The sequence below is a fragment of the Crocuta crocuta genome, unplaced genomic scaffold (assembly GCF_008692635.1).
Source record: "Crocuta crocuta isolate KB4526 unplaced genomic scaffold, BGI_CrCroc_1.0 scaffold41, whole genome shotgun sequence".
In the NCBI taxonomy this organism is placed as follows: Eukaryota; Metazoa; Chordata; class Mammalia; order Carnivora; family Hyaenidae; genus Crocuta; species Crocuta crocuta.
This window is the reverse complement of record NW_027529428.1, coordinates 6,206,400-6,219,506: the sequence shown is the minus strand read 5'-3', so window position 1 is coordinate 6,219,506 and position 13,107 is coordinate 6,206,400. Positions and strand designations below refer to the sequence as shown.

Genomic DNA, 13,107 nt, shown 5'->3' with positions numbered 1-13,107 from the left:
CCATTAAGTTGTACTTGTGCCCTCTCTCCCATTACCTACCATTTTATTTCTTTACAATTCTCACCAGACTTTAATATTCAAGAATATCCATACATCCCTGTCCTCTTGGTCTCCCCCCATCCCTAGGATTCCAGTGGAACTTTTTTCCACCATAACATTACTAACACTAAGGTCCTGTTACTAATCTTCATCTTTTTCTATCACTCTACAGCAGTCAACACAGACTGAAATTGCACTACCAGGCACTTTCACATATTCACATAGAATATTGCACATAGTAGTGCATGACTTCGTAAAAACCCTTTGGTATCAATCTTCTCTTACAGATGAGGAAACACATTTAGAGCTCCTTGCCTGAGATCACAAACAAAAGGTCAGGAAAACAAACCCAGAGTACCTAAGTGCTATGTCCAGTACTTATCCAACTAATGGCTGGTCCTGGAACTCTCTTGTACTGGTTTCCTTTATAATTATTTGTCTATTATTTAATAAAACCAAAGATCTAGATTAATCAGTATAAAGCCTGACACAAAGACCAAGTACTCTTATTATTGACTTTCCAGAAGCATGTAAGAATAGGCTCATCTAAGGAGTCAAAAGCATGCATTCAATTAATTTAAATTCCTACATCCACAGTTACTACTAACTTAGATCAAAACAACCAAGCAAATACTGTTTCGTAGCAATTGGCAGACTTTAATATTCAAGAAAAATTAAGTCCATCATACACAGTAAAAATATAGGAAATTTCATGCAGACATGAAGCTTCCAATTCAGCCTTTGTGGCAACTTTTAGAATGAGAATTACATATAAATACAGTACATTTTACAGTTCCCAAACTTCATAATTTTATACTGTGATTTATACAGCTTCTCTTTATAGTTTACATTTCCCATCTTGCTCACTTGATTAAAATACCCTAACCTGCACCACTTCAGAATATTGGGGGGAGGGGAGGGAGGAAGAAGCACAATGACCTATCTCCTCCTGCTTCATGGAAATGAATGAAAATGAATGGGAACATTTGTGTAGAGAGCTATTATAAGGAAAAAGTACACAAAGCTTTAAGGCTTACACACCTTCGTAGCCAGGACTACATAGAATATAAAATTAAATCCTCCAGTGACACTTCTATTACTGATTGACACAATTTCCAAGTTTAGAATATGTTAACTACAAAAGTGGTAAGAAAAAAAGTGATGCAAATGAACATTTGAAAAACAGTAGTCATGATATGAGAGATTAAAAACAAATGAAATAACTGATTTCAGAATTAACTAAAACGAAGCTATAATTTAGAAATATAAGTAACATTATTAAAGAATAAAACCTGATAGCCAAAACTTTTAAGTCACAAAGCCAACCCACTGCTGTCAACACATTTTTGCCTCGATGAGAAAAACAAGATCATTTGTTCTGATACAAGTAAAAAGGTTGAACACTAGTCAGTGAATAAAAAGCCTTTCTACATTACTCAAAAATAGCATGCATTCCTTTCCTTTCAATGCATTTTTTAAATACTTAGGACCCTTTTAGCTTTTTTCTTTCTTAAACAAATAAGCAAATCTTGGGGGGCTGTCCCCTAAAAGTTAATTTCAAATTCATTCTTGCTAATTAACTGAACATCTGCCAAGTGTGGGGGATGGGGGTGGGGCACAAGAGAGAAATAGTTGTGTTTTGTTTTTTGTGTTTTTTAAACACAACAGGCTACAGGCTTCTATAATTTAGCAAGTCACATAGCCTTCCTGGAGCCCTTTCCACAAGAGCCCCCTTACTGCACCCAGATCAGCTCATACCAGTTATGACACCAGACTGTGTAGACTCTCCCAGCCCCACTAACAAAAAAAGTCTATAAAGATTCACAAGGTTTTCCGATTAAAACATGACATGAATCCAACAGCACATTATTGAGATTAAATCTATCTAATTCAAATTGCCATGGAGGTTATTTAATGCCATCATAACCACCTGTGAAAGTATTCAAGAGTACTTCCTCTTCCCAAGAAAAGGTTAAAACATTAGTCATTTCTGCTTTCCAAGCTACTGGAAACAAAACAATAAACATAAAAAAATACAAAGGAAAACTCTCTCCAATAAAGATTCTGCTAGAGGTAGAGATTTAAAGCAGCATATCTTTTAAGCAGTTCTTTTAACTCCAGCTATCAGGGAACAAAATTGGTGTTAATCTGAAATTACATTAACAGCTGCTGCTTACAATACAGAAGACACAGACCACGGGCAGTAATTTATCCCTGAATTTTATATTCAAAATTTCCCACAGTAATACCATCATGACAGTTTTACTAGTATCTAATTTTTTAACAAAAAAAAAGTGCTTGCTTTTGTAATCCAGGTAATTTAAAGAAAAGACATTATTGTAAACATCTCACTGACAGACTGTATTCACTTCTAGTTTAAAATCGTACATTTCAAACGGGCAGATTTTATTCTTATTTCCCCATTTTCCTAGCAGTACCTTTAAGAAAGGCTTTTGTGCCTCGCTTAAGAGTGCTGAGATCTTCTACATTTCAGAGTGATTCATGATAAGTATGCTTTCAAATAACGTTCAGTTTAGTGTGCCCAAAAGATCCATTTCTCAGTTACCTGAATGCATTTTACCAGCCTGTGATCTTATTAAATTTAACGTTTCATAAAAACAAAACATTTGTTGCTTCTCTCAATTCAGCTGAGCTAGCAAAAAAATAATCTGAATGATAAAAGGGTACACATTTTATGTAGGGACTGCTTAGGTCCAAAGTGAACAAAAGTCCCAATTCCAGGTGCTGAATGTGGCAGAGGATCCTCAGACTCTTCTAAAAATAACCTGTGCAGTGCACACAGAACAGAAAGATTTGGGGGGACTTCAATACTAGTAGTCATGAACATGGTGGACTTGGCAATAGACAGCTTCATGAAGACCACTGGAGATAGAGTTTTTTCTACTGAAAGACAATTCTGGGCTTCAAGGAAAAAGTATACTTGAAGACATTTCCTCCTTTTTTACTTTTGTAGTACAAATATGCACAGCATAGTATATTTCTGAAAAAGCGATAGACGTATTAAGAAAATAGATGCTATTTCTAAATTTTGTTAGGAATAAGAAGGCACCACTGATTTGAGGTTGTGTCCTGTCATTGGGATAGTTGATTTTGAGTTGTTTATTTCAGCATTTGCTCTTATTAAGCTTTTTTTCCTGCCGATACCACTTGAGAACGTTACTGTGGTTTACGGACCACAAACAAGACACATTCATAGTAGTATTTCATCATGGAGAGATCATTCACAGTATATGTTGACAAGACAGATTCTTTTTCCACCTGGAATGCAAACAATAATCATAATGATGATGATGACCATGATGATAACACAAACACTGTGACAGGCACTATTTTAAACATACTCTGTATATTAAATCATTTATTACATATAAATACCCCAAGATTGGCATTATTAGTAATCCTAACTTTACAAAAAACATTGCTCAAGGTCACACCACTAAGTGGTAGAACTGGGATTCAAACTCAGACAGTCTAACACCAGAGCCTGAGCTCTGAGCTCAACATATTACTCGGATATGTTGCTTTTCTTTTTCTTTCTCTTCTTTCTTGTCTTTCTCAATCTCTCTCTCCTTTTTTTCCTTGAGACAGAGAGGGAGAGAGAACAAGTGTGGGAGGCACAGAAGGAGAAGTAAAGAATCTTAAGCAGGCTCTATGCACAGCATGGAGCCCCGTGATCCCAGACACTTAACCAACTGAGCCACCCAGACACCCCAACTTCTCTTTATTTTTAAGAACAAACCTGTTGTTGATTTTTTAAATGACCGGAATGCTTTTAAATAAACACACAATTAAAACAAGTCAAAGTTTCATAAAACCTTATAATCACACATGATAAAAAAGAAATTAAGACTACAAAAGTACATATAGTGACCAATACCCCTGCCCTCCCACCTCTGCTTCTCCAGACCCTTGTGTACTTGGTATCTGTGAGTCTGCAGGAGCCAAAGTCACGATCATGGTCAGCTACAATGTACTGAAAGGTGACTGACTACACCAGAGATTATTTCCCTTCACATATACCTTATGCCAAATCCTTATAATTCTAAAACCTGAGTACGTATTATTTTCACTTTATGAATGAGAAAACAAGCTAAGAGCTAAAGCCAGTAACTGTCCTAATATTAAAGCTTTGGAAGTGAAAGCGTGGCTACACTTCATTCCACCCTTACCTCCACCTGGAATCCATATTGTAGAACAACGTTTTTTATATCTTCATAGCTCAATTCTATGGAAAGTTCATTTGCCAAATTTTCAAAGTGGTACAGCAGAGGACCTATGGTTAAAAGATATTATGAATGAATTACTTAAATATAAACATGCACTAGTTGCTGTGTTAGATACAACTCCAAGCGGAATTGTAAGCTGGGTAGGGGATGAAACGTAAGAAGAAGTCAAGAACGTTTATATCTGCCAAGGGCATGTGTCCAGACCCGAGACTTTGGCCCAGTAGCTGACATCTGAGTGCTGGAGCTGCACTCCTGGGGAGCGAGTCCCTCTGGTATACCAGGACTGCCCTGTGATTCTCCACATCACGGCCTTGCGCCTGTAACTCTTAAGTTACCGAAGGAGCAAATGCATCAGAGAATGCAAAGTCCCTAAATTCCAAAGGTACACTGTAATTATAATTCCTTAAGTAAATGCCCAACAGCAGCTACAAACTGGACAAGGGTCTTCCAGCTAGCCTGGGTAAGAGAGAGTGTGGGTGTGAAGGCAAGTTCTAGGCACGGCTTCCTGGGAGGAAGAGGTGACAATGGAGCTGGCTTTGTTAAGTGCTCAGCTCAAACCCCAGCTAGAACACTTACTACTTGTGTGCCTGTGGGCAAGCCACTGGCTCTGCTCCATCTAACAGGTAACATCCAATGCACCCAGTGTAGAGAAGGCAGAGTAAATGACAGCAATCACAACTTTTTAAAATGACATTCTCCTTTTACTATTCTCTCATTCCACATGTCCAAGGAACTATCATCTGATTCAAACCAGACTCTTCAATCTTTCAATCTCTCGCATTCTGCCCAATCCATCAGCCTCGTCCAGGCAATACTACCTGAACAGTTTTGCTTCAGGACTAATCTAAACAGTTTTTGAGTTTTTTTTTTTTAACCAGTTTTTAACCAGTTCATTGGGTTAAGTATAAATACCAGGCCCACCACCCCTAAGCCTCATACAATGTGCTAATCGCTGGAAATAAGAACAACAACAGGACAGTTTCTCCTCCCAAAAGGCTCATCACTCTGTGGAACCTACTAAGACTTAAAATGTTTTTCTTCCTCTCCTCTTTTTAACTCTACATAAAACACTAGAAAAAATGATTATGAATGTTTACGTTATTACTCTTTTTCAAAAGACAACAATGGTTCCCTATCAAACTATTCTGTCAACCTTAACTTCCTGTTAGTTTTCTTAGTACTAGTAAAAATGACAGGAGCTACCATGTACTGAGCACCTGCTGTGTGTCCTAGACCATCCTGAAGCCTTGGAAGCCTTTTTATAAACATGCAGAGCATCATAGTCTGTCCAGCTCTAAAGTGTATGATGTTTCTGCTCCATTATTTTAAGAGCCTCCAACAATATTGTTTTATTACATCTAAATAAACACACTCCAATGATTCTTACACCCTCAGGTCAAACTGTACCTCTACTCATGCTGCGTCCCACCTAGAGAGCTCCAACTTTCCAACCCAAGCCTCAGCCATGCTCCAAAACCTTGCTGGAATCAAGTTTAATAGAATCCCTTCAAGTTCCTGGCCCTACTGCTCACTCTCTCAATATGCCATACTCTAAAACATTTACTGTAGGGGCGCCTGGGTGGCTCAGTCGGTTAAGCATCCGACTTCGGCTCAGGTCATGATCTCACGGTTCGTGGGTTCGAGCCCCACATCGGGCTCTGTGCTGACAGCTCAGAGCCTAGAGCTGCTTCAGATTCTGTGTCTCCCTCTCTCTCTGCCCCTCCCCCACTCGCTCTCTGTCTCTCAAAATAAAACATAAAAAAAAAATTTTTTTTTAATTTACTGTAGTGTCACATTGCTAATTATTTTTCATGTAATCTGCACTTTTTTAAACCAGATTACAAAGATAACTACTGTAGTTGTAGGTTTTTTAAAATTTTTTAGAAGTTTATTTATTTTGAGAGAAAGGAGGGAGGGACAGAGAGAGGGGGGAGGAAAAACCCCTCAGTTGGTGTTCAGAAGGGTCAGAAGTGTTTAGGAAGAAATGGGTTTTTCCCCACAGGAAGGAAAAGACTGTGGGTCTTTCTTTTGAGAACTTTCACCTGTTTATTCTTCCAGATGAAGTTTAGATTCACTTCGCTAACTGCCTGCCCTCCACAACTGGGCTGTTAAGTGTGTCAGTGCACGCACATGCACACCCGTGCCCGGGGTTTAAAATACAGTACACAGAACGTGTTTAAGGAGCACTGGCCAGTGTGAAAATGGAACAACAGGTTTCCCGAAGGTCACATGTAAACAGTTCTCTTAAAAAGCTCACTAGCCGTTCCTCACCTGAGGAAGACCAGAGTCCTTCAAATACCCCTCAAAGCAGTTTAGAAATTAACAATATTCCAGCTCTGATTTCATAGAATGTAGACAATATCTGTTATAATTTAACTTGCAATGTAGCTTTTTAGTTACACCGGCAGCTGCCAGTTCTCATTCCATATGAATGAATGAACATTCTAGTCTAGGTCAGCAAGGTGAGGGTGAGATCACCCCCCAGGGGCTATGTGCTCTCAGTTTACTGGTAAAATTAATTTTCTAGGCCCACATGACTGAGGCCAAAACCATGGAATGTCACAAATTTACCACCCCTCCGCGGTATACAGGAGGGCCCTCCCTCTCCGCCCCTCCAAATGAAGAATGATCCAGCCCCAAATGTCAATGGTGCTGCCACTGAGAAACCCTGGGACAGAAAGACATTCAAGACCTATTAAGAAGCTTTAGGAGACAGAAGTTGTGGACTGGGTGCTGAAGATGAGAAAGAAGAGGGTAAGGAGGACACACAGTTTTCCAGTTGGGGAGAAATCTGCAGAGATGATGGATCAAAAAAAGACATGGGGTTCTCTTGGATTGTGAGGTATCCAAACTGGTAGAGAGTGGCTCGGCACATAACAGAGACGTGTGGAACGGAGAGATGAAAGAACAGGGGAAGCCACAGTAAGAGTCATATTTCGTCAAGGATGAGTACATGACATCGGAAGTGAGAGACACTGTTCTGCACAGACATCTGGAGCACACCACTATTCACGGAATATTCACTCTGAGCTAATTATTATTATCTGTATTTTTTTAATTCCTTTTTTAGAGAGAGAGAGAGCACAAGTTGGGGGGAGAGGACAGAGGGAGAGAGAATATTAAGCAGGCTCAATGCTCAGCGCAGAGCCTGACGTGGGGCTCAATCCCACGACTCTGCAATTAAGACATAAGCCTAAATTAAGAGTCAGACACTTGACTGACTGGGCCACGTAGGCACCCTGAGATAATTATTTTTAAAATTCTTCAGCTTATACGTTTAAAGAATTTTACTTGGAAAATACTAACCTTCAGAATGACTATTTTTAAGGACTGTGCTTCTCCATTATTCCAATTCTCAGAATTGCTTTGAAACTCCGGTAAGATCTCCTCGCTGACCTCCCACTAACCAATGTGCCCTATTCCCTCTGGTGCCTGTGACAAATCACAACGGAGCCCAGCACATCCATTCTTACCAAACAATATGCTTATGCGGGACAATTTTATTTGTTCCAGGCAGTTATAAGCTCCAGGACCTCCAGGACCCCCCTTTAAGTAACAGCTAGTTACTTAAAGCAAGACTCAGTTTCTTCAACGATAAGACAGCAGACATACCATTTCAACATAGGGTTGTTTTCAGATTAAATAAGGTTACAAGTGGCTAACACACCACCTAACCCCCAGTGAGCAAATACCCAATAGGTGATACAGTTGACCCTTGAACAACAAAGGTCTGGGCTGCACAGATCCACTTACACACATTTTGTTTTGTTGATAAATACATGTCAGTGAGACTTAATGTACTCAGTGTATTTTTTCTTCCTTATAATTTTTTTAACTAATAAATGTTTATTAATTTTTTAGAGAGAGAGAAAGAGAGTGAGGGAAACTCAGAATCCGAAGCAGGCTCCAGGCTCTGAGCTATCAGCACTGAGCCTGACACGGGACTTGAACGCACAAACTGGCAGACAATGACCTGAGCTGAAGTCGGGTGCTGAACCACCTGAGCCACCCACATGCCCCGTCTTCCTTATAATTTTCTTAATAACATTTTCTTTACTTTAGCTTACTTTACTATAAGAATACAGTATACAATAACATGTAATATACAAAATATGTGTTAACTACATTATCAGTAGGATTCTGGTCAACAGCAGGCTATTAGCAGTTAAGTTTGGGGGAGCTCAAAAGTTATATGCAGATTTAAAACAAATTTTTTTTAATGTTTTTATTTATTTCTGAGAGAGAGAGATACAGCGTGAGCAGGGGAGGGTCAGAGAGAGGGGGAGTCACAGACTGAAACAGGCTCCAGGCTCTGAGCTGGCAGTCAGCACAGAGCCCGACGCGGGGCTCGAACCCACGAACCGCGAGATCATGACCCGAGCCGAAGTCGGACGCTTAACTGACTGAGCCACCCAGGCGCCCCAAAAGTTATATGTAGATTTTTTATTGTACAAGGGGTCAGCATCCCTCTGTTCAACGGTCAACTGTATTACATTTCAGTGACTCCTTGGGAAATTTTTAAAGAAATCTGCTTTAAAGAAGTGACTACTTTTAAAGAGGATCTAAGGTTTGAGATCATTGTTTCAGATAATGGCTACATTTTACAACTACTCTCATTTGCTCCATGAAATTTTAAAGAAAAGTTTCAAAAGACCTATTACTGCCTCTAGTCTGAGTCCTGATGGCAAAATCTGTGGTCAAGTCCAGTCATTCAAAAGAGAGCACAGGACAGAACCAACAACAAAACTAGACCAAACCTAAAGGCCACAGACTCAAACAAGGTGTATCTGTCCTCTTATGTTGTATAATAACCCTCATCTTGAAAATCTTTATATTCTAGTCATTATGTCTATTTTTTTAAGTTTATTTACTTATTTTGAGAGAGAGCAGGAACAAGGGAGGGACAGAGAGAGATAGAGTGAGAAAGAATCCCAAGCAGGCTCCACACTGTCAGCGCAGAGCTCAGTCCCGCAAACTCTGAAATCACGACCTAAGCCGAAATCAAAAGTCGGACGCCTAACTGACTGAGTCCCCAGGTGCCCCTAGCCATTATGTCTTTCTTAAAATGGATTATACATCTCACTAATAAAGACCAGTATATTTACCTTGATATTATTATTCTCCCTTTATTTTAAAGGAGGAGGATAAAACTGGTAACTTCCTCTAGATGCTGGATGGGAATATTCATCACCTAGTAGTAGGATGCAGTAAAAAGGTTTTTGCATAAATGAAATGATACTCTCTCTTAAACTCAAGGCAGTCCTAAAAATCACCATACCTACTCTTTTCCCACTATGTGTATGTACCTCGGAGGAAGTTTCTATGGGGGAGGTTAAGTGCTTTCTTCAAATGAAAACATCTGAAAGAAAAAAGAACACTTCCATCTTGACAGATTGCTGTTGTGATGGAGGGAGGGTGGGGACAATGATTATCATCAGAGTAATAATTCGTACTGTGAGGATGACCTAGCAGAAGACACAACTTTTAGGGTTCCCTCCACTCTCAGAGGAACTGCACTACTAACTAGGGTAGTGTCTACAGGAAGCTGCACAACTTAACTATAACCTTTGTGGACATTTGTTACTGTCAAATTACCAAACAGAGAATAGCTCTAAGTACTCAGATAAATGTATGAGAGTCTAATAAATACTGAGGAACTTACCTAGATTGATCCAAATTCCACCTGGCTTGAGTATTTTCCATATTGTGTCAATGTAATCAATTACATTGTGAGCTGTGTCTATGAAGAAACAGGTAGCAATGCAGTCCCAGGTATCTAGTGAAGGAAAACCAAATTAGTACATTTAATTATGTTATTCTGCCTTTTCTTTTCATTAATTCTATAAATGTATCAGCTAGCTCTTAAGAGACTATGAATACTTCATTTAACTGGAGGAATACAGAAGCTAAACTCTTCCACTCAAGTCTGTAATTAGGGTAATCAAACAATCATTTATGAGATACTTTGCAATTCATAAAAGTTTTTATTAAGAATTTGATAATCAACTCAGAAACCATTTTTGATAACCTATATAACTAGTATCTTTAACAAAAGGTACTTGTAAGAGTTTTATAATCTACTCAGGGCCTAGCCTTCGTTTCAAATCAGTTAAGATGAAGTAGTAGTTATTTGAATTTTACACTGTGATTCAAGCCAGTGTTAACCACCAAGTGTGGCAAGTTTCAGAAAGACCGTAGGTACTTCTCGTCAAGTGAGAAACAAATGACATCAGATACTCAATCAATACCACCAGTGCTCCAGATACTGGCCGGTGGAAAAGTGGGGGCAGGTGGTCAAGGGAACCCACTGGAGAGCAGTGTTTGGAGGCCGCGGCCCAGGACAGGGACAGAGGCTGAAGTGAAGACAGGCCTCTGTACGAATGCTGGCCTGATAAAGGTACGCATCCAGCCGAGGAAGACCTTCACCATCAGCCCTCCCCAACCCTGCTGCAGAACAATGTCTCCTGGACTCGCCTAACTCATGTTTTCCATGATCTCACCTCTATTTTGAGGCCTCGTTCTAACCCATCCCCAGCACCCAACATCTTCCGTATCGCTCTTTCCACCTTCAGAGTACAGGTTTTCCCAGTGTCAGCATTCAGGGAAAAAGAAACAAAAACCTGACTCTCTGATTACTCCCCTCCTCCAATCCCTCTAGTGGCGTCCCCCCTGAGTATAATCAAACCCTCCCCAGGCTCCCAGTGTGGTGCCCACTGCTCACTACACCCCAGCCAGAGTGGCCTCTCGCTCTCCCTGAGCAGAACAAGCGCCCCTCTCCACTCTGAATCCTTCTTCCCTCCCCACCCCTTCCGTCTGCAACATTTCCCCCACGTATCTAATGGCTTGCCTCTTCACTTTTTCTAGGTTTTCCACTCAACATTCTTATTAAGTTTTGCTTGGAAAGGCCTTCCCTAAGAACTCCATGAACAGCAGCCCGTCCCCACCACTCTGTATCGTTGTCACCCTGCCTTAGTATTCTTCCTCACAACGTTCGTGTTGCTGCCCCTCAGTCCCTATTAGAATAGAAATCCCCTATACAGCAGCTTCATTTTGCTCCCTGCTCTCATTCCAATGCCTAGAACATACCTAGGACTTGGCAGGTGCTCAAATTAAGTATCTGTTGAATGAAAGATGTTACTGACCTCTCAGCATTCTACTTTTCTTCTTCCTTTCACTGCCAATCCACTTCCTCCTCACCTCTTTCTCCATTACCGTCTCCTTTTCTCTAAAGCTAGCTCAAACTTCAGTTTGCCCAGGTGACATCCAGACTTCATAATCTAATTATAAAGGTCTTCCACAGTCTGGAACCAACCTACTTTTCTAGCCATATCTCGCATTAAACTCCCAAACCAACCTCTTTCCCTTCTAGTCAGAGTGTGTCACCGTCTCTGATTACCTTATTCATTCACCCCTTTGTACCTCTGTCTCCCTATTCTTGAAGTCACAGCCTTCTCTCTACAAAGAACTTCTTTCCCACACTCATCTACTTTTATCTTTACTGTACTCACTACTCACTAAAATTTGTTTACACATCATCTTACATTAATAGACCCAACAGATTTTAAATTTCCTAATTGTGGAATCCTATCCTTTACATTTCCCATCATTACCTTATATATGACTTTGAATATCCTAAATTGTCACTGAAGTATACCTTATATTCTACTATCAATGAATGACCAAAACTTTGCCTTAGTATAAAATTAGCTCATTAAATTTAGAATAAATGACAAGACCTTTTAAATGTTTGTTTTGCACTTACTGCATTCTGAGTATATCTCCTGAAAATCTCCTGCTGTCATCGAAAAGTTAGAACCCGGAGGAAGACTGTGGGGATCAACATCAGGGAAAAAGATGGGTCGAATCTGATCTGCTGACCTCCGGTTATTGCTAAACTGATGAATCCAAGGATAAAGCTTGTATTTATTAATTTCAGAACATCTGCAAAACAGGAGCATAGAATTCAGTGTTAACTAAAAATTTCACCAAGAAAATCCACTCTAAACACTAAAATATAATCTGATTGAAGAGTTACTTATAAAGCTCATTAATACGTAGAAGTGTTACCACTACACCCCACCTAATTATCTGAAAATGCACATATACATGTAGATGGGCAACCAATCATGAATTAAAAGACAGGAAAAAAAAAATTAAAGTAAATTCAGAAATATAAATGTGTCGTTCACTCACATCTTAAAAAATCTATTTCCAAACTTCAGACTCAAGTTAAAAAACAGTCCAACTATTTTCTTAGAAAAGTGGTATGGGTTTCATTTGCTACCCAACTATTCTCTCCTCTTTACATCCTCACCACTCCCTAACTCATACTGCCACCAAGACAACATAGTATTTAATTTAAACAAGGCAGCTAGTTCTTTTTTCCCAATGCAACTCTTCTGACTTTAAAAATAAAAACCCTTTTCCACTATTTTCTGAAAGAGGCCACAGAAATTCTGAGAGATGTTTCCAACTCAGTCATATGAGCATACTTGGCCATTTTATAAGAATCCGATTAAGGGAAAAAGTTACGACTGCTACACTGAACTCTGATTCCACTAAAGAAACCAATAGGTGGAGAAGTTTAGGGAAGAGAAAAAAAAACACTACTTCCCGGATCATACATACAGTCTTGAAATTCTGCACAGGAAGCATTTGTTTCATGGGCCATCCCACCATTTTCTAAAACGTCACTTATCTATCCTGTTTCAACATTCTGTTAATTAGGAACTGATTAAAAGTGGTACTTTGTATAAGCAACTTGATGCTAATATAACAATTACGATACATATAATCAAACACTATTTATCTTCAAATTCGG

The 13,107-nt window shown here is 39.5% G+C and overlaps 1 protein-coding gene across 2 annotated transcripts in view; it reads right to left on the bottom strand.

Moving 5' to 3' along the window:
• Positions 1-681: 681 nt before the first annotated feature.
• CARNMT1 (carnosine N-methyltransferase 1) overlaps positions 682-13,107 on the bottom strand; it is a 34,401-nt gene continuing 21,975 nt past the window's right edge. For both annotated transcript variants that reach the window (XM_077759373.1, XM_077759374.1), the window contains exons 5-8: positions 12,049-12,227; positions 9,949-10,062; positions 4,230-4,333; positions 682-3,318 (exon numbers count right to left, since the gene is read on the bottom strand). In XM_077759373.1, the coding sequence (XP_077615499.1) occupies positions 3,217-3,318; positions 4,230-4,333; positions 9,949-10,062; positions 12,049-12,227 (499 nt within the window). In that variant the 3' untranslated portion in view covers positions 682-3,216. The remainder of the gene's footprint in view (positions 3,319-4,229; positions 4,334-9,948; positions 10,063-12,048; positions 12,228-13,107) is intronic.